Source organism: Rhineura floridana, chromosome 19, assembly GCF_030035675.1.
Source record: "Rhineura floridana isolate rRhiFlo1 chromosome 19, rRhiFlo1.hap2, whole genome shotgun sequence".
NCBI classification, from domain to species: domain Eukaryota; kingdom Metazoa; phylum Chordata; class Lepidosauria; order Squamata; family Rhineuridae; genus Rhineura; species Rhineura floridana.
The window spans coordinates 21,201,336-21,228,710 of record NC_084498.1 but is presented as its reverse complement, the minus strand read 5'-3'; the positions used below and the strand labels follow the sequence as shown (position 1 = coordinate 21,228,710).

Sequence of the window (27,375 nt, the reverse complement as noted above, 5' to 3'; positions counted from 1 at the left end):
GTTTTGGGCTGAAGTGTCACCAATATGCGGATGACACTCAGCTCTATCTCTCATTTAAGTCCTCACCAGAGTTGGCTGTGGATACCATGTCCAAGTGCCTGGAATCCATAAGTGGTTGGATGGGAGAGAACAGGCTGAAGCTGAATCCCGACAAGACCGAGGTGTTGCTTGTGGGAGACAGAGGAAGGCTGGGTATTACGGACCTGATGCTTAATGGGGTGAGATTACCCCTGAAGGACCAGGTCCGCAGCCTCGGGGTCATTCTTGACTCCAGGCTGTCCATGGAGGCTCAGGTCTCGGTGGTGAGTCGGGCAGCTTGGTATCAGTTACATCTGATACGGAGGCTGCGACCCTACCTTCCTGTTCATCTGCTCCCACGGGTGATACATGCCCTGGTCTCCTCTCGCTTAGACTACTGTAATGTGCTCTATGTGGGGTTACCCTTGAACACGGTCCGGAAGTTACAGCTGGTACAGAATGCGGCAGCACGCTTGATTAAGCACAGCCGTCGCCGTGACCATATCACGCCGGTGTTAATAGATCTTCACTGGTTACCAGTTGTTTACCGGGCCCAATTCAAGGTGTTGGTGCTGACCTTTAAAACCCTATACGGTTTCGGCCCAGTCTATCTGAAGGAGCGCCTACAGAATCACCAATTATGCCGCCTGACAAGATCAGCCTCACAAGACCTTCTCTCGGTCCCACCGGTTAAAACAGCGAGGCTGGTGCGGACCAGAGAGAGGGCCTTCTCTGTTGTGGCCCCCACCCTCTGGAACTCCCTTCCTTTTGATCTCCGACATGCTCCCTCCCTGATGGGTTTTCGCCAAGCCTTAAAAACCTGGCTATTCAGGCGGGCCTATGGGATTGGGGAGGATTAATTTTATAAGGTTTTAAATAGAAATTGGTTTTAAATGGATTATGATTGTGTTTGCTTGTATTTTATTTTGTATTATGTACTGCTCTCTATTATTGTGAGTCGCCTAGGGCGTCCACTAACCTGGACAGATAGGCGACCAACAAATAAAATTTATTATTATTATTATTATTATTAAATGGTAAAAAGAATACCCTTATACATGTTCTCCGGTACCCTTATGCCATTGCTATCATTCCCTTCTGGTGGTTCAGCCGAGACAAGGATGGGGGACCTCAGGCCTGGAGGGGAGGCAAATATAACCCTCAAGGCCTCTCTGTTTGGCCCTTAGTCCTAGAAAGGAAAGAATCTGTCCATTTTGGTTCCCTCTGACACACATTTTTCCACCCTCAAAAAATGTTATCCATGTTTCTGCAGAAATTAGCTAATTTTTGTTTTAAAAAATCATCATGAAAACTCTTCCGCTTTTTAGCACAAATTTCTGCTAATAACCCATTTTCTATGTAGTTTTGACTACTGTACACATTTTGCAAGCAATTTCTCCTAAAATGAATAGCAAAAATGACATAAGTGAATACATTACATTATCATTATTAAAAATTAATATAGTATATTCATTTTGAAGAACATTCTCCCTCAATATATGCATTTTTGTTGTTTTCCCCAGCATTTTAGTGCGAATTTCAACTAATAACCACATTTTTGTAGGAGGTTTTGACTCATGCACACATTTTTGCAAGCCGCTTCTCATCATACAATGCATTTTTGGATGCTATTTTCACTCATATATTCATTTTTATGTCCACTTGCCCCAAACATACAGTATGCATTTTTGTAGACATGATTTGGTTGGAAAACTGCATTGCAACCTTTGAATAAGTGTAAATTTTGAAGGATGGCTCTGTTTTGGTTCTCATTCTGATTTGGAAAGTGCGGATCCGATAATTCAGGTTTAAATGTGAACTGAATCAAATTTCTTCCCTGTCCCTATGCAGGCCACGCCCCCTCTTCAGCCACACACCCCCTCCCCAGGCCACACCCCTCATTGTCCCTGCTTCACACCCTCCTGGAGTGTTTTTGCCTGGCTGGAGACCGTCCTTGAAGTCTAATAAGGCTTCCATGGATGGAGGATAGGGAAGACAGTGTTGAATGTGCAGAAGGTAAGATCAGAGCTTGGAAAAGTTACCTTTTTGAACTACAACTCCCATCAGCCCCAGCCAGCACGGCCACGAGATTGAGCTGATGGGAGTTGTAGTTCAAAAAAAGTAACTTTTCCAAGCTCTGGTAAAATATATGTTTGTTGCTCAGCTCACTTTTGCCTCTGGCCCTACCAAATCCTGAACGTTGCCCAGTTTCCGACCCCTAACAGGAAACTTTAAGGCACTGGACTTAATGACTGGCAGGAAGGGAGGCACTTTATGTCATAGTGTGTCACTTCAAAATGTAGTAAGCTAGTTCTGTTGCATCTGGATCCCCAGCCTGCTCATTGTGATGATGGGGACATGGACATCTGCCCCAAAGTCTTGTCCTGCTGGTGCCATTGCGCCTTCATCTACATCCTAGCCCAAGTGAAGACCACCCCTAGGACTTGTATGCAAATTTGTCCTTTGATCATTGGCTTTGCACTAACAGAAGCAGGTAGATAAAGGCACTGATGAGCACAGAGGCAATTTGCATAAGGGAGCCTTTGTGTATATCTGGCGAAATTCAGCAAGGGGAAAGACGATCCCATCTAGATCTCTCTCCAAAGAGAAGGCACGTTCCTTGAGAGAGTTCACCATGGCCTGGCCTCTGTTTTACCTGGCATTTCTCAGCTATTCTGCAGGTAAATGTATGGAGGACTCACTTGACATATCAACGTTATTTTCAGTATGCACCTACCATAGGAACATAATGCTTCTCTGATATTTGAGAGCATGGGAAATGTTCCAAAGTCATACTTTATTTTCTTTTTTCTTTCTGTAAAGGTGTCAGCTCACAGCCAACGTTGACTCAGCCTGCCTCTGCGTCTGTCTCTCTGGGCCAAACAGCTAAACTCTCTTGCACGAGAAATGGTGCTGGTGGCTGGGATGACATTCACTGGTATCAACAGAGACCTGGACAGTCCCCTCGTTTTCTGTGGTATGGCTCTAGCACCAGGGGAACAGGAGTCCCGGATCGGTTCACTGGTTCTTACTCTGGGAACACTGGCTATTTAACAATCTCTAACATCCAGGCTGAAGACGAGGCAGTTTATTACTGTTGTGATTGGCCGGGCGCCCATAGCGTGTTTCACGGTGGTACAATCTGATGGGGATGTGAGACAAAAACCTTCACTCTTTCTCTCTAAAGTGGGGAAAGCTAAATCATTCAAGAGACTGATTGAGCCTGAACATGTTTTGACAAAACTGTGTGATGACACAGAGATGATATGACTGAAATGATCTCTGAAATATCTGCTGGCCATTCCGAAACTTGGAGATTCCATCTCTCCCCCCACCCAGTCTGCCAAGCCTTGCTGGCATTTTGAAAGGGAATGGCTCTAGCTATGTGTGTATATGAGGGAATCATCTCCTCTTGGGTGCTGGTGCCCTGAGAAGGGGTCATAGTTCAGTGGGAGAGCATGCCCTTTCCATGCATAAAGTTGCAGACTCAGTCCCCGGTTACCAGATCTGGTCATGTGTCTATCTATACACACATACATGTGAATCAGTAGTTCATCCTCTTACTGTGGGGATCATTACTGGAGATATTAAACCACCACAGACCTTATTTCAAGGGACACAGTTATTTTGGAAACACCAATTCCGCCTCACTCAGTTTGGCGAAATCGGCATTAACCATTGAGGACCAATGTTCTATTACTTCCTCAGGGAATTAGCAAAAAATCAAACCAATGACTTTTATTACATGACCAGGGAGCCACTCTGTTTGGGGACTAGATTTGAGGGTTTGCACCTGCTGATGGGCTATGGAGACAGAATAAGGATTCTGCTAGTGTATACCCACCCTGCTGCCCTGGAGTCTCCCTGTGTAAGCCAGCAAACAAAATTGCAGAGGCAGTGTTGGAAAATCCTCACAGTGGTGTTCTGGAACTTCAGCATCCAAACTGGGGCTGCCTTGAATGGGTCTGCTTGTAACTTCATGGCTACCATGACAACTATGGACCTGTCTCCTACATCATTGACAACACATGTTGCAGGACATACCTTTATCTTTATTTATTTATTTATTTATTTGTTTGTTTATTTAATTAAGCTTATATACCGCCCAACTAGCAACAGCTCTCTGGGCGGTGAACATTAAAAATACAATAAAAATAACACAAAACTGTACACAAAACTGTACAGTCTAAAATCAAAATATAATAATTTAGAATTAACAGGAATTAAAATGCCTCAGAGAAGAGAAAGGTTTTAACCTGGCGCCGAAAAGATGATAGTGTCGGCGACAGGCGCACCTCCTCGGGGAAACCATTCCATAGTTCGGGGGCCACCACTGAGAAGGCCCTAGATCTTGTCACCACTCTCCGGGCTTCCCTATGAATCGGAACCCGGAGGAGGGCCTTCGTAGTAGACTTTGGAATGGATAAAGATGGTCTGGACGTGGGGGTTTCTTAGTGACCCCAGTGGCATGATCACATTATTTCCTGGTTTAGGTTGTCAGTGACTGCCGAGGTGGGGATCCCATTATGGTGTTTTGCACCCAGAGAGACATGGAAGTTAAAGGGATTCTGAAATGCTCTGAAGGAATTTCTGGTTAACATGGCTGGAACATCTTTTGGTGTCCTGGTCTCACTAAAGAGTGGCGAGAATAGTAGGACCACCAACACAACAGCTCCCAACAGCTCTCTCCAGTGCTGTAGAGTCCATGCAACATCTTTGTTTTCAGTAATTAATTAATTTACTTCATTTATGAAGTGCTTCCCATGAGACATCACAATGCAGTTTACAATATAATGCCATATATTTAAAAGCAGTTACATATATAAAAACAGTTAAAAAAACACAATTGCATATACAAACAATTAAAAAAACTATAAATATAAGAATGGTTTATAACAACAGCACATACCTAAAATCAACTTAGATTCATGACCAATCCCAACTGAGATAAAAGTTTTAGCAGATTTTAGCTATCGTACTGATAATGAAATAGACTATGCTGGGCAATGGATGATCTAAGTCTCACAGTAAATTCGACCTAGAACAAGAACTAGCCAGTGTTGTACCTAACAGGTGGTGCAGATGGTGGCAAAGAAAGCTTACTTTTCTATCACCATTGCACCCTCAATTCCAGGACAGAAATTAAAATAAAATGTGTGAGAATGAAAACCCAATGGAAATCTGTACAGTTGTGCATCATTCCTTGTTGAGAAAATGTTCTTTATGCAAATAATGTTTTATTTGACTTTGTTTTGCATCGTGTGTTCTCAGCAGAGTGACATGGCGTTCCAGCAGAGCCAATGGAGGATTTGCATGAAGGGGCCATTCATCAGTTTGGGGGAATTTAAGGAAGGAGGGGGGAATGTCCCAGCCAGTTGCCTATTAGATTTCAGAAAGCCATCCTGCTTGAGAGAGCTCACCATGGCCTGGGCTCTGTTTCTTGTGGCCCTTCTCAATTATTGTTCAGGTAAGGAGGTGAAGATGTAGCTTCATGTACACCAAGCAGCCAACAGCAACATTACCTATAATAAATCTTACATAGGATATTAAACCTTTGTGATATTGGAGAATATGAAGTATTGAGGGGTAAATTTTGTGTCTTTGTTTCTATCAAGGTGTCACTTCACAGGCAGCACTGACTCAGCCGGCCTCCCAGTCTGTATCTCTGGGCCAAACCACTAAACTCTCCTGCTCTCAAAGTAGTGGTGGCAGCTGGGACAGCTACTTTAGCTGGTATCAACAGAAACCTGGACAGGCTCCTCGCTTGGTGATCTATGATAACAGCAACAGGGGAGAAGGGATCCCTGATCGGTTCACTGGTTCTGCCTCTGGGAACCCTGGCTATTTAACCATCTCCAACATCCAGGCTGAAGACGAGGCAATTTATTACTGTGGAGATTGGGAGGATGACAGCAGCATGTTTCACGGTGGTACAGTCTGATGGGGAACTGAGACAAAAACTTTCTCTCTTCCTTCCTAGAGAGGGGAGACCAGAATCACTCAAGAGCATCACTGGTCATGAATGAGTGTTGTCGGTTTGTGATAAGGACATCTGGTGATATCCGCTTGTTTAGACACATGGATGCTAATAGAGAAATGACCTCCCTTGAAACATCAGACGTTTTGCGCAAATAAATAGGGGCCCACAATTCTGGGCTGACCTTGCTGGCCAAGCCAAAAACTGGATTTACAAGCCCCCTCCCCAATCAAGCTCACCCTTGCTGGTGTTTCCTAAAGGAAAGTCTGTGGGCATGGCGTGTGTTTTGGGCCAGCCTTAGGGGTAGGCTAGTTGGGTGGTTGCCAAGCTGAGAGGGGTGCCAAGCTGAGCTCAGTGGCTGTGTTTTTCAAATGTGCTGCCTGTAGTGAGCTGGGCTGGCGAAAGTGTCTATCATCTTTTCCCTCAAGGGTTCTAAAGGTTGTTTGGATGCTAACTGCTGGGCGGAAGGGCAGGATATAAACCAAATAATAAATAAATAAATAACTACAAAAATGAACTTCCTTCAGTTAGCTTTCAAGCATGCTTCTATTTCAATTCCCACTTTGAAGCCATTTGCTCTATGTAGAAATCAATGGAGTGAATAGGTATGGGGGGAAATTCAATTCCGTTTTCATTTCAAGCTGAATTTATCAAATCTGAACTTTCCGAAACAGTTTGAAAGCAGAAACACAGCTGTCCTTTGAAATTCGTGCTTGTCTGAATTTTGCAAGGCAGTTCGCCAACCAAGCAATGAAAATGCAAATATTAGAGGAAAGAGTGCACAAATGGGCTGGGAAAGACTCCCTTTCTGTATCCCTGGAGAGCAACTGCCAGTCAGTGTTGACAGCATAGAGCTAGATGGACCAATGGTCTGATAGCATATAAGCGGACACTTATGTGTTCCTACCATGTTCTTCCACAATGGAAACCCAAAGTAGTGTCCATGTCAGTCCCAGGGGCCACCCTTCCAGGTGCTGACCAAACATTAAGACGCTTAGCTCCACCAAGGTGGTGGCCTCGTGTGCCTTCTGACCATGTCCTGGCTGCGTTTTGTGCCACAGAGCAAACATTATCTGCTCCTCATTCAGCCTTTATTGTGATGAGTAACCTTCCGCTGCCTCATTTTCAATGGGGAAAGGCCATTCTCAATATTTTTAATATTTTTTTATAACCTCTGTTAATTTCTCCTCCAAATTATTCAACACCATGCTCTTCTCAGGGGATCCTCAACGTCTTAGGACACTCTTGCCTTCAGATATACCTGGTGGGTCCCTTCCTTCATGGGTTCAGGATCCCTATTCATCACTGGATTCCTCAACTGCCTGCTTTTACTTTACACAGCTTTCCCTCTTGTCTTTCCTTGTCTTTCACCTGCTTAGGGTCACCACAGGGTCTCTCCAGCACAGAGACAGTAGACTTTGGTTTTATGTTCCCTTAAAGTTTCTCCTGATGTGGAGGGCATCGACATTCTAATATCCTTTTGGTCCATCTGCTATACTCCTAAGAATGAGGGCACCATTCTCCCAATGCCTTCTTCCTCTCCCTTCTTTTTGACCCCTGCGGTAGAGGGAGCCACCCTCTTTGCTCTTCTCCCCTGAGCAGTTTCCACTGTACCTAAGACAAAGAGCATCCCAAAGTTCCCTCCTTCTCCCCAAGCTCCTCTGGCTGCCTCCTGGTCCAATATCCCCATCCCTCCCAGTGCCTCAGCTTTATCTCTGCATACCAGGAGAGAAGATGACTCCTCCCCTCTCTGTCACTCTCCATGCCAAGCCAACCGTGGCCCACCATGTTTAATTCCCGTTGCGCCTCCAGCAGAGCAGCACATAGATGTGATGCAATTGTTGCTCCCCCCTCACAACTTTCTTTATGCAAATCAATTCTGTTGTTATTTCTTTTTGTTATGGCTTCCTGTATTCCCAGTAGAGACATGATGTTCTAGAACAGCCATGATGGGGAACAGCCAATGGACACAGCCTTTATTGTGATGAGTAACCTTCCGCTGCCTCATTTTCTTTTTTTTTTATCATTAATTTTTATTCAAATTTTCAAAGACAAAAAACAAAACAAAACAAATATAATTAAACAATAAAATAAAATGTTGACTTCCGATTTGTCGCAGATCAGTTATAGGTCTACAATATATAACAATCCTGTCTCTTAAATTATATTATAAAATCACTTTCCTCCAGTAGTTATCTTAATTAATCATCAAATCTCATAAACATTACTTTATTCTTTCCACAAAAAGTCAAAGAGAGGTTTCAATTCCTTGAGAGATATATCTTTCAATTTTTCTCCAAATAAACATGTCGATTAATCCATCTCGTTCAAATCTGTTAGGTCCAATAATTTCAATAGCCATTCTTCCATTATCAATGTTAATTCCATCTTCAATAATCCTGTTAAGTCCAGTAATTTCAGTAGCCATTCTTCCATTATCAGTATCCCATAATAATCTTGTTGTCATAGCCATAGTCCAAATAAACATATAGATTAATCCATCTCATCAAACCTGTTAGATCCAATAATTTCAATAGCCATTCTTCCATCAATATTAATTCCATCTTCCATCTTCAATAGTCCTGTTCAGTCCAGTAATTTCAGTATCCATTCTTCCATTATCAGTATCCCATATTAATCTTGCTGTCATAGCCATAGTCATATAATAAGAGTCTGATGGGAATTTCCTTTATCACAAATATTTCCTTGCCATCAATTCTGAATATGTTGCTGAAATATTGTTGTAGAGTCATATCTCTGTTCTTCTTTTTTACAAAATGCACTGGCTCATCTCTTGAGAATTTTTCCACTGTCACATATCTGTAGTTAATTCCATAGATTTTTTCTATGTCAAGCTCCATCACGTCATTCCAGTCCAGAAAATTATCCAAGACATTGATAACTTTATCTCTAATATCTTCATTAATTTCTTCAGAGACAACGTTGAATTCCAAACAGTAAACTTTGTTTCTAATATCCATAAACTCCAGCTCTTTTTCCAATTCCACATTTGTTCCAATCTCCAGGGCTTGTATCTTCCCTTTAATTTTTCTTTTCTCATCTCTAATCTCATCAATCTCCTCTCTCACAAGAGCCCCTATTTCTTTAAGCTCCTGCGTCATTTTGCCTAATTCAATTTTCATCTCCTGTCTACCCTGTCTCAGGGTTTGTTTCGTTATCTCAATCTCATCCATTATTTTCTGAAACATAATTTCTTCCATGGTCTCAGCCACTTTCCTGACTGCCATTCTTAAAACCACGAAAACAAAAATTATTTCAGCCGCAATTGGGTTAATATTCCAGGCTTGATGACATCACAGTGTAGACAGTACAGCCTGCCTTATCTCTTATTTGTTCAGGAATACAAAACAAATTTAGTTCCCAGCTTCAAAACAGTGAGTGGCGTCGTGAACAAGTAGATTCGTCAAAATGAAATAGACCAAAAAGAAAATAGTCCCGGACATATAATACTCCAAAGTTCATAAATCAAATTTATTTATTTTTTTCCCCTTCTCAAAATAGAAATCCCTCTTCCGTTTGTATCTTTAGAATGCACTTCAAGGCCAGCTTTTTGCAATAAAAACAAAGATAAGCTTTTTCAATTTCTTTCCTCCTTAATTTCGTGAATAAAAGAGAAGAGTTATAACTCACCCAGAAATTCTTTATAGCTGATTCATTGACAAATCTCTTTTTGCTGCAACGATTTAAACCAAGTGGAAAAAAAATAGAAAGAAGGATGCTTGCCTGTTAAAGTCCGTTTTTCTTTGAAGAAAAGATAAACATGTCGCTTAATCAGTTAGAGCTTGTTGGAAGTCCGTCCGGCATTTGCTGGCTGAACCTTCTCTCATAAATTAATGAAATCCAGTCCTCCCAACAAAAACAGGCTTTTGTGGTTAATCTCTACGTTTCTCCCTGCCCGGGAGAAAATCTTTACCGGTCAAAAAGAACATTCTGACTGATTTTAAAACTGAAAAAGCTTCTTCTGAGACGAGAGCTCGTCTCAAAAAGCAGGCACAAGCGAAGTCACCCTTCCCGGAAGTCCCGCTGCCTCATTTTCAATGGGGAAAGGCCAGGGCCATTCTCAATATTTTTAAAATATTTTTAGAACCTCTGTTAATTTCTCCTCTAATTTATTCAACACCATCCTCTCCCCAGGGGATCCTCAGAGTCTCAGGATACTTCTGCCTCGAGATATACCTGGTGTGCTTTTTCCTACATGAGTTCAAGAATCCTTTTCATCACTGGATTCCTCAACTGTCTTCATTTATTTTACACAGCTTCCCCTCTGTCTTCTCTCATCTTCCACTCTGTTTAGGCTCGCCATTGGGTCATTCAGTCCCAGACAAAATAGTATCTGGTTTCTGTTCCCTTAATCTTTCCCCTAATCCTGATGGCACCAAACTTGTAATATCCTTTTGGCCCATCTGCTGTACTTGGAAAAATGAGGGCACCATTCTCCTAATGCCTTCCTTCTCTCCCTCCTTTTTGACCACTGCAGTAGAGGGAGCCATCCTCTTTGCTTTTCTCCTCTGACCTATTTCCACTACAACCAAGACAAAGAACATCTCAAAGTTTCCACCTTCTCCGTCCCTTCTAGTGCCTCAGCTGTATCTCTGCATGCCAGGAAGGAAGGTGACTCCTCCCCTCTCTGTCAGTCACCAAATATACCCACCCACAGCCCACCATTTTTAATTCCAGCTGCACCTCCAGCAGAGCAGCAGAGAGGTGTGATGAGATTGTTGCTGCCCCCTCACAACTTCCTTGATGCAAATCAATTCTCTTGTTATTTCTTTTGGTTATGGCTTCCTGTATTCCCAGTGGAGACATGACGTTCTAGAACAGCCAATGACCACAGGCTGGATTTGCGTGAAGCAGCCATTCTTCAGCTCTGCAGGACTTAAGAAAGGAGGAAGGAATGTCCAGGCACCTGCCTGTTACTTTCAGAGAGCCTCCCTGCTTTTGAGAGCTGACCATGGCCTGGGCTCTGTTCTTCTTGGCCCTTCTCAATTACTGTTCAGGTAAGGAGGTGAAGATGTAGCTTCATGTACACCAAGCAGCCAACGGCAACATTTCCTATAATAAATCTTACATAGGATATTAAACCTTTGTGATATTGGAGAATATGAAGTATTGAGGGGTAAATTTTGTGTCTTTGTTTCTATCAAGGTGTCACTTCACAAGCAGCACTGACTCAGCCGGCCTCCCAGTCTGTGTCTCTGGGCCAAACCGCTAAACTCTCCTGCTCTAAAAGTAGGGTGGCAGCCTGCCTGAAGAGCCAGTTTTTCAAGGCCCGGTGGAAGCTCATCACAGAGGGGGTATGGCGGAGATAATTTGGGAGGGAATTCCACAAAGTGGGGGCCACAATTGAGAAAGCCCTCAAGGTTACGACATCTTTGAACCGTTTCCAGAACTGACATGGCTTTGCAGTTTGAAAAGCATTCATTTTCCAAATGCACCTTAACATAAACATCCCACAAACAAAAGTGCAAATCCAAAGGGAATGAACACATTTCTTTAAAGCAATTTGAAATGTGTATGTCTGATAACATGAATTGACCATGTGCAGATCTTTTAAGTCTGTTAAGACTATACTCGCTATGCAGTGCAGCTAAAGTAGATGCTGCTCTAAGTGCTAGGTCACACTTGCAAAGGTGAGAACATGGAGGAAAAGAAAGGGAAGGAATTTAAAAGTATCAAGTTGTCTAGATAAAGTATTTTGCTTTAAATCGTGATGCATAGTTTTATGTGATGCCTGTTATTCTGGCTTTAACCTCCAGGGGGCAATGCTGGTTCATCTGCTCAACCTTTGATAAAAGTGAATTCTGCTACCAACCAGAGAGATTACACTTGCACCTTTGGTGTAAAGTGAAACAGCAGAATGTTTTTCTTGTTTGAGAGCTCTTGCAGATAGTTTGCAGGGACAGCAGCACCGATAAGCAATTTTTCTTCCATTTCAATCTGCAATGGAGCCAAGTGCGCGTTGCAACCTGGAAAGAACTCCAGAGTTCAAAGGAATCCAGGTACTGAAAACAACAATAATTTCTATCATCGATGGGGCTTCCTAAAGCTGGGGAGGAAGGGTGATGGCTTGGGTTGTTTCCACATGTAGAGCATAAATAGGTTTTACATTTCCTGGTTCTGCTGTTAAAAAAAAGAGACCAACTGTGGAAAGGATGTAGTCCATATGAGTTTATAATGGCACAGCTCCTATATCTGCCTAACATTCACAGGTTCAAAGCTGAGAAGATGTCTTGGTGTAAAAGACCCTTTCTATTCATCAGAAGAAGAAGCTGTTCCATAGTAGGCCAAATTATCTTTCCACTTGGGGCACTTCCAACCTCTCCTTAATTTTGGGTGAGATTTAATGAGACATCAGTAAATATCTGTGCAATTAGAGTTGATCTGGAGGTCTTCTGCAACAAAGCTGTTCCACCCTAACCCCCTCCAACCCCAAAATTGACATTTTTCCATAAGGAAAGTGATTGGAAAGTGTGGGATCGCAATTGCTTGATGCAACATTGTACAACCTTCCTGCACACAGATCAGATTGAATGCTCAATAAATACCTGACATAGTCCAAATTCCTTGCAGACAAATCAGTGAATGCTCAATAAACAGCAAACCTGGTCCAGTATTGTGATTTTGACCCCAGAGTCTTAGGTAGAGGAGTTTCCACCATCTTCTACTCTATCCATTATTTAATGGTGCGTATGGCGCCGACATTGTTTTCCTTTCGGCGCCAGGTTAAGACTTGCCTCTTTGCTATGGCGTTTTAATATGTAACTCGTTTTAGTTTTAAATTTGGTTTTAATTGTTTTTGATTTCTTGTTTTATATATGTTTATGCTGTATTTATTATGAGATCTGAGATGTTTTGTATTTTTATATTCTGTTGTTCACCGCCCAGAGAGCTAACGCTAGTCGGGCGGTATATAAATCTAATAAAATAAAATAAATAAAATAAATAAATAAATTGGAAATGGAAGGGACTGGACCTTCTGCAAGCAAAACATGTCCTTTGAGACAGTTATTCTTCATCCCCAGTGCTTTCCCCCTGATCTATGGTCCCCTTCATCCTTTGTTGTGGTAAATTATCCTACTTCTGCTTTATGTTCATTCAAATAACACAAGAGCTAATCCAAAGTTTTTTTAAAAAAAACAAATCTCCCGGAAGCAAATCAGGTCTACTGTGTTTGGTTTTGCTAATGCACCATGCCTTCCTAGCAGAGAGCATTGGATCTCGCTTCTGAGTAGACATGCATTGGATTGCAGCCTTAGTGAGGAAACCAGAATCACTCACGAGCTTAATGAAGCCTGAAATGTCAGGGGAGATGTTGTGGCAATGCTGGGAGAAGAGGAATGGAGCAACTGCAGAGTTTGGGTGCAGCCCGCTTTGTACCAAGGATAGAGAAATCTGTCTATTTTGATACACTGTTTTTCATTTTTTCCAAACTTAAATTCAGTTCTCCACATTCCTGCAGCAATTTGCCATTTTTTAAAAAAATCTCATAGACTGGGAAGTGTGAGATAACACTTCCTTGATGCAACTTGGTATATCTTCCCTGCACATGAATCGGGTTGAATGCTCAATATCTAGCCAGCATTGTCTAACCTCCCTGCAAAGTGATCAGGATGAATGTTCAGCAAAAGACAATCCTAGTCCAGGACTGTGATTCTGTCTCCAGAGTCTCAGGGTGAGGCCTTTCCCATCATCTGCCATTTTCGTTAAAATGGACCGGAAAATATGGGATAATTGCTTGTGAAATGTCATATAACCTCCCTGTAGACAAGTCAGAATGCACTGTATCTTCCCAGCAGAGATGTGACGTTTTAGCAGAGCCAATCAGTACTGGAGGGATTTGCATGAAGGGGGCAATTGGTCACCTCTGGGGGATTTAAGAAAGGAAAGGGTTCTGTCCCAGCCAGTTGCCTCCTTGACTCAGGAAGCCACCCTGCTTGAGAGAGCTCACCATGGCCTGGACTCTCTTTTTCCTGGCCCTTCTCAAGTACTGTTCAGGTAAGGAGGCAAAGATGTAATATTTACATACACTTAGGAGCCAACATTAAAATTATCTGTGATATGTGTTTATCTTATGAAGATAATGCTTTTGTGATATTAGAGAGCACAGAGGATTAAAAGTTATACTTTTTCTCTCCCCCCTCCCTTTTCTGTAAAGGTGTCACTTCCCAGCCAGCAGTGACTCAGCTGGCCTCCCAGACTGTGTCCCCGGCCCAAACTGTGAAACTCTCCTGCTCTAAAAGTACTGCAGGCAGCTGGGATGGCTACTTTAGGTGGTATCAACAGAAACCTGGACAGGCTCCTCGCTTTGTGCTTGTTGGTACCAGCACCAGGGGAGAAGGGATCCCAGATCGGTTCACTGGTTCTGCCTCTGGGAACGCTGGCTATTTAACCATCTCCAACATCCAGGCTGAAGATGAAGCAGTTTATTACTGTTGTGCCTGGGAGAGCACCGGTGGTGGCAAGTTCCACAGTGGTACAAACTGATGAGGAACTGAAACAAAACCCTTCTCTCTTCCTCCCGAGAGTGGAGAATGAATGAGTCCTGCAGAGCTGATTGTCATCTGTGCCTGGTGATCTTTGGAAATGTTGAGCTAGAGGGTGCAGAATGGCCCTGTGGTGCCAGACACTTCTCAATGGAAAGACCACCCACCCCTGAGCCACCCACCCATGAGTCCTCAGTAATATACATAAAGCACAGTCCAAATGGAGTTTCCTGAAAATCTCAGTGGTGACTTTATCTGCCAATATACTTTTTAATTCCTCCGTAATTTCAATAGGAAATAAGTCTTCCCTTTTCATTTAGCTGAAATATGAACAATTGGTGCATATTATATGACTTATTAAATGTTTAATATTATACACATAAACACTCCAGGTTTCCCAAAGTAGCCAGTACATTAAAAGATAATGCAACTATGCATATAACTGTATATTATTTATTAGTTTATTTATTAAATTTATATCCCACCCTTCCTCCCAGAACAGGGTGGCAACACATGTCTAAAAATATGTACGTATTCAGTAGCACAGAGATTTGACTGTTCTGAAACATACAAAGGACATGACGGGAAACTACTTGCTTGGGATGGTCATGAAGGTGCAGACATGAGATTAGGACAGATATAAATATTGCTTTTCGAATGAATAGATGGGAGTTTGCATCCTTTTTTGTTGACATATATGCAAATGTATATTATATCAGAGAGTGTTGCTTTTCCTGTATTGCAGTGAAACTGATGCAGGTTTCAACAGTTTGGACAATTGGTACGGCTTTGCAGTTTGAAGAGCATACATTTTCAGCTCATACCTTCATACCAACCTCTCATGGACAGACCTGCAAATCCAAAGGAAATTAATAAAAATGATGAAGGCCATTTGCAAAGGGCGTCTCTGTGGATAACATGAACCGGCAATGCACACACCTTTTCAGTTTGTGAAGTTGCACTAGCTGTGCTGTCTCACTCTGTGCATGGTGTTTTAAAGTGCTATTTCACACTGCCAAAGCTGAGTACATACTTTCCCACTGGGCACAAGGTTTGGAGGAGGGAGTTGAAATGCATGGGATTTTTGAGATTTTAGTATTTTGCTTTAAAATATGATGCATTTCTCCCCGTGCATAAATGGAATGCTCAATACCTAGCCAGCATAATCTAACCTCCCTGCAAACTGATCAGGATGAATGTTCAATGAATCCTAGTCCAGGCTTGTGATTCTGTCTCTGGAGTCTTTTGTAGTAAAGTTTGACTCATGTACAATTTTTGCAAGCCATTTCTTGTCATAGAATGTGTTTTTGTGTGTTAGTTTCACTCATATGTTCATTTTTACGCACACTTTCCCCCAATATTTGTGAACATAGTTTGGTTGGCAAACTGCATTGCAAATTTCAAAGCACTGCGAATTTCAAAGGATGGCTGTGTCCCAGTTTTCATAGTGATTTGGAAAGTGCAAATTTAATAGATTTATCTTGAGATGTGAACTGAATCAAAATTCTCACCCATCCTTATTCTGTATTGGTGTGGGGGGGTAGTTTGGGCTGGAAATTTGTAAGCCTGCCCCACCCTCCATCCGTGGAAATGATTGTAGAAATTCAATAATTATAGCTTAGTTCAGTCCAAGACATCTTTGTCTTACTACCTTATTCCTTGGTTTGGGATTGCAAAGTTTATGTGATGACTGCTATCTTGGCATTAACCTCTAGGGGGAGATATTGGTCCAGATTTCCCACAATTGACAAAATGGAATTATGTGACCGACCCACCACAGACAGTCATTACATAAACTGCATCTCTGGTATGAAGTGAAGACCGTTCTAAGCACCATATCAGGGTTTACCAGCTCACTTCTGCATGCACATCAAGTGCTGATATGCAACTTTTTCTGCTAAGAACATAGTCTGGAACCAAGCTCAGAGTGCAAGTTGGGCAGAGTCTTTAAGTGCCAAAGGAATCAGGCACAAAATTAACATGCAACATACTTCTTAATTTGGGGGGGGGAAGTGTCAGCTTTGGTGGTTTCCATAAGTGGTATGAAACAGGCTTTCCATGGCTTGGTTCTGTTCAGATGATAAGAACTTCAGTGGTGGGGATGTTGCCCGGATGATTTAACAATGTATCTCCTACTATATCTGTCTAGTCACATGTTCAAGACTGTGTTCAAAGACGTACATTCACAAGACATACAAAGACAGTAGTCATAGAATGTGGTTTTTGGTGTTATTGTCACTCATATGTTCATTTTTACGCACACTTTCCCCCAACATTTGTAAACATTGTTTGGTTGGCAAACTGGATTGCAAATTTCAAAGCACTGAGAATTTCAAAGGATGGCTGTGTCCCAGTTTTCATATTGTTTTGGAAAGTACGAATTTAATAGAATGAAGTAAAGAAGGAGAACGTTCTGAGCACTATTTCAGGGTCTGCCAGCTCTCTTCTGCATGGAGATCAAGGGCTCATATGCACCTTTTTCTGCTAAGAACATAGTCTGGAACCAAGCTCTGGTGGTTTCCATAAGTGGTATGAAACAGGCTTTCCATGGCTTGGTTCTGCTCAGATGATAAGAACTTCAGTGGTGGGGATGTTGCCCGGATGATTTAAAAATGTATCTCCTGCTATATCTGTCTATTCACATGTTCAAGACTGTGTTCAAAAATGTACATTCACAAGACATACAAATACAGTTTCTCTCAAAGATCACAAGAAGCTGCTGATTTGTCCATCTAGGAGCTTTTGCCAATCTGGTGCCCTCCAGCTACGGATGGAAAGATCTCTCAGGTTTGGTTCATCCCGTTTTTCATTTTTCCAACTTTAAATTCACTTCTCAACATTTGTGCAGCAAAAATCCTTATGGAAATTCTTGAGCATTTTACTGTGAATTTCTGCTAATAAACTCATTTTCGTATGCAGCTGTGACTGATGTACACATTTTTGCAAGGAATTTGATAGATTTGGCTTTAATGAGAACGGAGTTGAATTTCTCCCCCATCCCCACCTCCAGATGTTTTTGACTACATCTCCCATGAACCCCACTCTGTGTGGCTGATCTAGGACGTATTGTTACTCTAACAGTGGGTCTCCGGGTTCTTAGGCTGAGATCTTTCACACCTTGCACTGCCTAATCCTCTTTCAACAAGAGAGCTCGTGGACAGGGCATAGTGCATAGGAAGCTGCTTTATCCCTTACTGTAGAACCAGGATTGTGGCTATTGACTGGCATCGGCTGTCCAGGATTTCAGACTGGGAGACTCTCCCAACCCTACCTGGAGATAACAGGGGTTGAACCTGGGACCTTTTCTATTCGAAGCATGTTTTCCACCACTAGGCAAAGGCCCTTCCCTGGTTGGCTTGACCTTCTGCCTGCAGAACATCTTTTGTTTATTTATATAGTTTAATTTTCTTACATTTATATCTTTCCTTTCTCCCTTCATTGCATCCAAGGTGATGTATACATCCTTTCCAGGTGGCCACCTGTTCAGGTACTGACCAGCCCTGCAGGCAATGAGCTTCAGCAAGGAGGTGACCTCATGTGCCTTCAGACTTCACCCTGGATGTGTTTTCATAGAATCACAGAATGGTAGAGTTGGAAGGGGCCTATAAGGCCTTTGAGTCCAACCCCCTGCTCAATGCAAAAATCCAACTAGACAATCATAGAATCGTAGAATTGGAAGGGGCCTATAAGTCCACCGAGTCCAACCCCCTGCGCAATACAGGAATCCAACTATAGAATCATAGAATAGTAGAGTTGGAAGGGGCCAGAAAGGCCACGGAGTCCAACCCCCGGCTCAATGCAGGAATCTAAATGAAAACATCTCTGACAGGTGGCTGTCCATCTGTTTTGCCACTGGCCAAACAGTTATTGTCTCATTTCATGAGCTATGGTCCTTATTCCTTATCACCCTTGATTGCGACAAGTTATCCTTCCACTGACCTATGTTCATCCTGGACAAGAACAAGTTCCATTCAAAATATTTTTAAAAAACATCCTGTATTTCTTTTGGCTCTGTATTGTGTCTTCTCAGTGGAGACATGATGTTCTAGCTGGGCCAATGAGCACAGGATGGATTTGCATGAAGGGGACATTCATCGACTCTGGGGGGATTTAAGGAAGGAAAGGGTTAGTCCCAGCCAGATGCCTGTTTAGATTTCATAAATCCTCCTTGCTTGAGAGAGCTCACCATGACCTGGGCTCTGTTTTTCCTGGCCCTTCTCAATTACTGTTCAGGTAAAGATGCAAAGAAGTAACTTTATGTATGTCTAGGAAACATAATTTTTAAAATACAGATATAAAGCTCCTGTGATAATTGAGAACTCAGAGGATCAAGTGTCATGTTTTTCCTTTTTTCTTTTCCTTTTCACAAAGGTGTCACTTCACAGGCAACACTGACTCAGCCACCTTCCCAGTCTGTATCTCTGGGCCAAACAACTAAACTCTCCTGTTCTCAAAGTAGTGGAGGCAGCTGGGGCAGCTCCTTTTACTGGTATCAGCAGAAACCTGGACAGGCTCCTCGCTTTGTGCTCTATGATAACAGCAACAGGGGAGAAGGGATCCCTGATCGGTTCACTGGTTCTGCCTATGGGGACACTGGATATTTAACCATCTCCAACATCCAGGATGAAGACGAGGCAGTTTATCACTGTTCTGCCTGGGAGGGTACCGGTGGTGCCAAGTTCCACAGTGGTACAATCTGATGGGGAACTGAGACAAAAAGCTTCACCCTTCCTCCCTAGAGTGTCAACATCCAAAATCAGTTAGGTGCTGAATTGGGCCTGAAGCAGCTTTGTCTGTTTCTGCCAAGAATGTGTCATGATAAGAGGTTGTTTCGACACATGAATGCTGTTGGTGAAGGGACCTCCCTTTAAACCTTGGATGGCCAAGCGAAAAACTGTAGTTGACAATCCTCACCTATCAAACCTCTGCCCCATTTCTGGCACGTCTCTTTCCCTCTCCCTCCTTCTCTCTCTCTGTCTCTGTCTCTGTCTCTCTCTCTCTCTGTAGTTTTGATCAATTCACACTAGAGTGTTGCTGCCCTGAGGAAGGGCCGCAGATCAGCAGCAAAGCATTGGCTTGCAGATGGTCTGAGTTTCACTCTGGCATCTCCAGGATGGGCTGGGAAAGACTCCCTTTCTGTATCCCTGGAGAGCCCCTGGAAGACAGTGTTGACAATACAGAGCTAGATGGACCAATGATCTGATTGTGACTCTTATGTGTTCCTGCATGCTCTTCAATCATTGAACCCAAGGTAGTGTACATGTCATTCCCAGGAGGCCACCCCTCCAGGTGTTGACCACACCTTCAGATGCTTAGCTCCACCAAGGTGGTGGCCTCCTGTGCCTTCTGACCATGCCTTGGCTGTGTTTTGTGCCACAGAGCAAACATTTCCATCCTCCTCTCATGAGCTTTGACTGCTGCTCCTCACCAGCCTTAATTGTGACGAGTAACTTTCCTCTGTCTCATTTTCAATGGGGAAAGGCCATTCTCAATATTTTTTATATTTTTATAACCTCTGTTAATTTCTCCTCTAAATTATTCAACACCATCCTCTCCCCAGGGGATCCTCAGAGTCTCTTGCCTCGAGATATGCCTGGTGGGTCCCTTCCTTCATGGGTTAAGGATCCCTATTCATCACTGGATTCCTCAACTGCCTGCTTTTACTTTACACAGCTTCCCCTCTGTCTTCCGTGATCTTCCATCTGCTTAGGCTCACCCCTAGGTCTCTCAGTCCCAGAGTCAGTAGACTCTGGTTTTATATTCCCTTAATGTTTCTCCTGATATGGAGGGCATCAACTTTCTAATATCCTTTTGCCCCATCTGCTATACTCCTAGAAATGAGGGCAGAATTCTCCCAATACCTTCTTCCTCTCCCTCCTTCTTGACCCCTTCTTGTGGTAGAGGAAGCCACCCTCTTTGCTCTTCTCCCCTGAGCAGTTTCCACTGTAACCAAGACAAAGAGCATCCCAAAGTTCCCTCCTTCTCCCCAAGCTCCTCTGGCTGCCTCCTGGTCCAATATCCCCATCCCTCCCAGTGCCTCAGCTTTATCTCTGCATTCCAGGAGGGAAGGTGGCTCCTCCCCTCTCTGTCACTCTCCATGCTAACCCAACCGTGGCCCACCATGTTTAATTCCCGTTGCGCCTCTAGCAGAGCAGCAGAGAGGTGTGATGCGATTGTTGCTGCCCCCTCACAACTTCCTTTACGCAAATCAATTCTGTTGTCTTTTCTTCTTCTTGTGGCTTCCTGTATTCCCAGTGGAGACATGACATTCTAGAACAGCCAATGAGCACAGGCTGGATTTGCATGAAGCAGCCATTCTTCAGCTCTGCAGGACTTAAGAAAGGAGGGAGGAATGTCCAGGCACCTGCCTGTTACTTTCAGGGAGCCTCCCTGCTTTTGAGAGCTGACCATGGCCTGGGCTCTGTTCTTCTTGGCCCTTCTCAATTACTGTTCAGGTAAGGAGGTGAAGATGTAGCTTCATGTACACCAAGCAGCCAACGGCAACATTACCTGTATCATAAATCTGACATAGAATATTATACTTCTTGTGATATTGGAGAATATGAAGTATTCAGTGGTAATCTTTGTTTGCTCATTTGTTTCTGTCAAGGTGTCACTTCACAGGCAACAGTGACTCAGCCAGCCTCCCAGTCTGTATCTCTGGGCCAAACAACTAAACTCTCCTGTTCTCAAAGTAGTGGAGGCAGCTGGGGCAGCTACTTTTACTGGTATCAACAGAAGCCTGGACAGGCTCCTCGCTTTGTGCTCTATGATACCAGCGACAGGGGAGAAGGGATCCCAGATCGGTTCACTGGTTCTGCCTCTGGGAACACTGGCTATTTAACCATCTCCAACATCCAGGCTGAAGACGAGGCAGTTTATTACTGTTGTGCCTGGGAGGGCACCGGTGGTGGCAAGTTCCACAGTGGTACACTCTGATGAGGAACTGAGATAAAAACCTTCACCCTTCCTTCCTAGAGCGTCAAAAACCAAAATCAGTCAAGTGCTGAATTGGGCCTGAAGCACCTTTGTCTGTTTTTGCCAAGAATACGTGATGATAAGATGTTGTTTTGACATGTGAATGCTGTTGGTGAAGGGACCTCCCTTTAAATGTTGGATGGCCAAGCAAAACACTGAAGTTGACAATCCTCACTTATCAAGCCTCTGCTCCATTTCTGGCATGTCATAAGGGATACTCTGTGTGTGTGTGTTTGTGTGTGTAGTTTTGATTCATTCACACTTGAGTGTTGCTGCCCTGAGGAAGGGCCTCAGCTCAGTGGCAGAGCATCTGTTTTGCTTGAGGATGATCTGAGTTGCAGTCTCTGGCATCTCCAGGATGGGCTGGGGAAGACTCTTTTCTGTATCCCTGGAGAGCCTCTGCCAGTCAGTGTTGACAATACAGAGCTAGATGGACCAATAATCTGATTGTGACTCTCACTTGTTCCTACATCTTCTTCCATTGTGGAACCCACAGCAGTGTCCATGTCATTCCCAGGGGCCACCCTTCCAGGTGCTGACCACACCTTCAGATGCTTAGCTCCCCCAATGTGGTGGCCTCGTGTGGCTTCAGACCATACACTGGCTGTGTTTTGTGCCTGAGAGCAAACATTATCTGCTCCTCATTCAGCCTTTATTGTGATGAGTAACCTTCCGCTGCCTCATTCTCACTGGGAAAAGCCCATTCTCAATATTTTCTATATTTTATAACCTCTGTTAATAATATTTATAACCCCTGTTAATTTCTCCTCTAAATTATTCAAAACCATCCTCTCCTCAGGAGATCCTCAGAGTCTCAGGACACTCTTGCCTCAAGATATACCTGGTGGGTACCTTCCTTGATGGGTTCAGGATCCCTGTTCATCACTGGATTCCTCAACTGCCTGCTTTTACTTTACACAGCTTCCCCTCTTGTCTTTCGTTATTTTCCACCTGCTTAGACTCACCACAGAGTCTCTCAGTCCCAGAGTCAGTAGACTCTGGTTTTATGTTCCCTTAATCTTTCTCCTGATATGGAGGACATCAACTTTCTAATATCCTTTTGGCCCATCTACTATACTCCTAAAAATGAGGGCAGAATTCTCCCAATACCTTCTTCCTCTCCCTCCTTCTTGACCCCTTCTTGTGGTAGAGGAAGCCACCCTCTTTGCTCTTCTCCCCTGAGCAGTTTCCACTGTAACCAAGACAAAGAGCATCCCAAAGTTTCCTCCTTCTTCCCAAGCTCCTCTGGCTGCCTCCTGGTCCAATATCCCCATCCCTCCCAGTGCCTCAGCTTTATCTCTGCATTCCAGGAGGGAAGGTGACTCCTCCCCTCTCTGTCACTCTCCATGCCAACCCAACCGTGGCCCACCATGTTTAATTCCCGTTGCGCCTCTAGCAGAGCAGCAGAGAGGTGTGATGCGATTGTTGCTGCCCCCTCACAACTTCCTTTACGCAAATCAATTCTGTTGTCATTTCTTTTTCTTGTGGCTTCCTGTATTCCCAGTGGAGACATGACATTCTAGAACAGCCAATGAGCACAGGCTGGATTTGCATGAAGCAGCCATTCTTCAGCTCTGCAGGACTTAAGAAAGGAGGGAGGAATGTCCAGGCACCTGCCTGTTACTTTCAGGGAGCCTCCCTGCTTTTGAGAGCTGACCATGGCCTGGGCTCTGTTCTTCTTGGCCCTTCTCAATTACTGTTCAGGTAAGGAGGTGAAGATGTAGCTTCATGTGCACCAAGCAGCCAACGGCAACATTACCTGTATCATAAATCTGACATAGAATATTACACTTCTTGTGATATTGGAGAACGTGATGAACTGAGTGGGAATTTTTGTTTGTTTCTTTGTTTCTATCAAGGTGTCACTTCACAGGCAACACTGACTCAGCCGCCCTCCCAGTCTGTGTCTCTGGGCCAAACCGCTAAACTCTCCTGCTCTCAAAGTAGTGGTGGCAGCTGGTACAGCTACTTTGGCTGGTATCAACAGAAACCTGGACAGGCTCCTCGCTTTGTGCTCTATGATACCAGCGACAGGGGAGAAGGGATCCCAGATCGGTTCACTGGTTCTGCCTCTGGGAACACTGGCTATTTAACCATCTCCAACATCCAGGCTGAAGACGAAGCAGTTTATTACTGTTGTGCCTGGGAGGGCACCGGTGGTGGCAAGTTCCACAGTGGTACACTCTGATGAGGAACTGAGACAAAAACCTTCCCCCTTTCAACTCGGTGAAGTGAACTGAAAATCCTTAGAAAGCTTAGTCTGATCTGTGGCTGAAGCTGTTGGAATGAAAGAGCTGGAGTAGAGAGAGATGCAAGGATATTTGATGCCACCTCCTTTCTCAAAGCAGAACCCCCTGCCGGCTCACTTCTGTCCAGGTCAACCACCACCTCCCAGCTGGGGTTTGCCATAAACAGGGGGCAAGGTCATCCAAGGACGTTTCTCCTAGAGCATAATGGTTACGAGAGCTTTGAACAGTTTCCAGAACTGACATGGCTTTGCAGTTTGAAAAGCATACATTTCCCAAATGTACTTTAACATAAACATCCCATGGACAAAAGTGCACCTCTTTTGAATGAACAACTTTTTAAAGAGAAGTTTGAAATGTGTGTGTGTGATAACATGAATTGACCATGTGCAAATCTTTCAGGTCTGTTAAGACTATACTTGCCCTGCTCAGAGAGCTCACCATGGCCTGGGCTCTGTTTTCCCTGGCCCTTCTCAATTACTGTTCTGGTTTGGAGGTGAAGAAGTCACTTTACATATGCTTAATCCACAACAGCAAATTATCTGTAATTTTTTAATCATAGAAGCATAAAGTTCCTGTGATATTTGCAAAGACAGAGGTTCAAGAGTCATGTTTTTCCTTTCTTTCTTTCTTTCTTTCTTTCTTTCTTTCTTTCTTTCTTTCTTTCTTTCTTTCTTTCTTTCTTTCTTTTTCTTTCTTTCTTTCATTCATTCATTCATTCATTCTTTTGTTAAAGGTATCACTTCACAACCCACAATTACTCAGCCAGCCTCCCAGTATGCGACTCTGGGCCAAACAGCTAAACAGCAAAGTTCAAAGAAGTGCACATTTGAAAGGATGTCTGGGTCCCAGTTCTCTTACAGGCCGTTTGCAAGGATGTCTGTGTAGACAAGATGAACCGACAATGTACACACCTCTTCAGTTTGTGAAGCCCAGACTAGCCACGCAGTGTCACTCTAGGGAATGGTGTTCTAAAGAGCTATTTCACACTGCCAAAGCTGAGTGCATATTTTCTTGGACACGGGGGGTGGGTGGGTAATTCAAATGCCTGGTATTGATTAAATTGAGATTTCAGTATTTTGCTTTAAAACGCATTGCACTGCTCATGTGACACATCCTATTCTCAATTCAACCTATAGGGGGCAATGTTGGTCCATCTATCTTATATTTTTAATAAAAAGGAATCCCATTCCCTACCACAGAGACTGATTACAAAATCTGCACCTTTGAGGTGAAGCGCAGCAGCAGAATGTTTGTTATGCCAGGCTACTCTTGCAGGGCCTTCTAGCACATGTTTGCTTTATAGTAGGTCAGACTATTCCTCCATTTAGGATGTGTTCAGCCAGTCATAAGTTTTGGGTAGGATCCCATCAAGTGGCAGCAAATTCATATTGCCACTTAAAATCAACTTGGAGGTCTTCTGCAACAAAGCTTCTCCCCCACTCCTGACAATATCAGGCTTCCCCCCCTTTTTTCCCCATAAGGAAAGTGAAAGGAAAATACACAGGGAAGTGTGAGATAACAATTCCTTGATGCAACTTGGTATATCTTCCCTGCACATAAATCGGAACGAATGCTCAATACCTAGCCAGTGTTGTGTTTGAATTGAAACCCCCAGTGCCAGTAAAACTATAATTCACTTGTCTTACCTAAACGAGCTTGGGCTTCAGGAATAGTGAAGGCTGACATAGCGGGACGTTTGTGCCATAAAGCAGCCGTTACCTTGCAACATAATTATACTGGCCGCTGGGTAACACATTGTACCCGGGTGGAAATCGAATGGCCTATTAGACTTGCACTTCGGTGCTGGCAATACCGTCATATGCCTAATTATGGTTGCCCTCCTGATGTAGACATAACATCCATACGTTCAGAGTATAACATGCTTACTTTCCAGGTTCAATACGGAAGAATCCAGCCCAAGATAACAGAAAGAACGAAGTTTTGTGTGGGCATTGGTGAACCATCATGTTATGCATGGCTGAATGATAAACTGAGCGCTCAGAAACCCGTACAGGATAAGGTAACACAAGCTACACAAACCAGAAAAACATTGGGCGGGTTCAAACATAGAAACACCAAGAGAGGCGATGGGTGGGACGGAAATACTTTTGTTGCCTTGATGGAAGAAACAGCTCCAAAAAAGGGCACTTGTTATGTCTGTGCACACACCCCACCGCACGGACAGGCGGGAGTCCCCTTGACGGGGGCCCCATTGCCGTTAAATGACTATCTCTCCTTTGCCTCACATTCCAGCTCACAGGAACTAGAAGGGGGGTTGGTTCTTAGTGGGCCCATCGCTAGATCAGTTTGTGTAGGCAGCGGAAGCCAGCCAGCGGGAGGGATGTTGTGCGATGGCTTAATCTACTCTACAAATCCAGGTAATTGGTCTTTTATAAATGGAACACGAAAAGCAGCGGGTTTAACGTGGCTTTCCATCTGGCAGCATTTGCTACACCTGACTTTTGCAGACCATCACTTAGTACCTTTCCTTACGGACTTAGTGGATCATCAAACCCCAGCTGGACTCTGGTGGCTTTGTGGGCACTCAGCGGTAAGGAAACTGCCAGTAACAGGCTCCTGGACCTGTACTCTGGGAAGGGTGGTGCCAGGACTCCGGGTTTCCTCTACATTGCCTACTCTACGCCGCCGTAACAAAAGAAGCACAGGGGAGGCAGTACTGAGAGGCTTTTTTCCACAGTATGGCGCAGCCAAAACATACCAGGAACTCATAGAACTGTCTCAAGCCTTTGAGCGTTTTATGAATGATTCGGCCATTTCCTTTTCAGATCTCACCAACGAACAGGGGCAAATTAGAAGCGTAGTTCTCCAGAACCGGCTCGCCTTGGACTTTTTATTAAGCTCCCACGGGGGGGTCTGTTCGCTGATAGGGAGCGAATGTTGTACCCACATAACAGATAGCAAGGCTGATGTCATAAAACACATTAACGACATCGGAAACATATATCACGAAGTAGAGCGTATAGGGAATTTTTCCTTTATGTATCTCTGGGCCAAACCGCTAAACTCTCCTGTTCTCCAAGTAGTGGAGGCAGCTGGGGCAGCTACTTTTACTGGTATCAGCAGAAACCTGGACAGGCTCCTCGCTTGGTGATCTATGATAACAGCAACAGGGGAGAAGGGATCCCAGATCGGTTCACTGGTTCTGCCTCTGGGGACACTGGCTATTTAACCATCTCCAACATCCAGGCTGAAGACGAGGCAGTTTATCACTGTTCTGCCTGGGAGGGTACCGGTGGTGCCAAGTTCCACAGTGGTACAATCTGATGGGGAACTGAGACAAAAACCTTCACCCTTCCTCCCTAGAGTGTCAACATCCAAAATCAGTCAGGTGCTGAATTGGGCCTGAAGCAGCTTTGTCTGTTTCTGTCAAGAATGTGTCATGATAAGAGGTTGTTTCGACACATGAATGCTGTTGGTGAAGGGACCTCCCTTTAAACCTTGGATGGCCAAGCGAAAAACTGTAGTTGACAATCCTCACCTATCAAACCTCTGCCCCATTTCTGGCACGTCTCTTTCCCTCTCCCTCCTTCTCTCTCTCTGTCTCTGTCTCTCTGTCTCTGTCTCTCTCTCTCTCTCTCTCTGTAGTTTTGATCAATTCACACTGGAGTGTTGCTGCCCTGAGGAAGGG

At 43.8% G+C, this 27,375-nt stretch overlaps 1 protein-coding gene and 1 gene segment (V, D, J or C); both read left to right on the top strand.

The window, feature by feature from the left end:
- Window positions 1–5,409: 5,409 nt before the first annotated feature.
- Window positions 5,410–5,959, top strand: LOC133373293 (Ig lambda chain V-1 region-like). The segment is given in 2 exon segments: window positions 5,410–5,485; window positions 5,634–5,959. Coding segments are annotated over 2 exon segments (372 nt in total).
- Window positions 5,960–10,940: 4,981 nt separating this feature from the next.
- LOC133373463 (uncharacterized) lies at window positions 10,941–19,199 on the top strand. The gene is made up of 6 exons (XM_061603242.1): window positions 10,941–11,013; window positions 11,162–11,273; window positions 13,935–14,011; window positions 14,172–14,489; window positions 18,640–18,732; window positions 18,871–19,199. Exons 1-6 carry the CDS (start codon window positions 10,968–10,970, stop codon window positions 19,197–19,199), a joined length of 975 nt encoding a protein of 324 aa, XP_061459226.1. The 5' UTR covers window positions 10,941–10,967.
- Window positions 19,200–27,375: the final 8,176 nt, after the last annotated feature.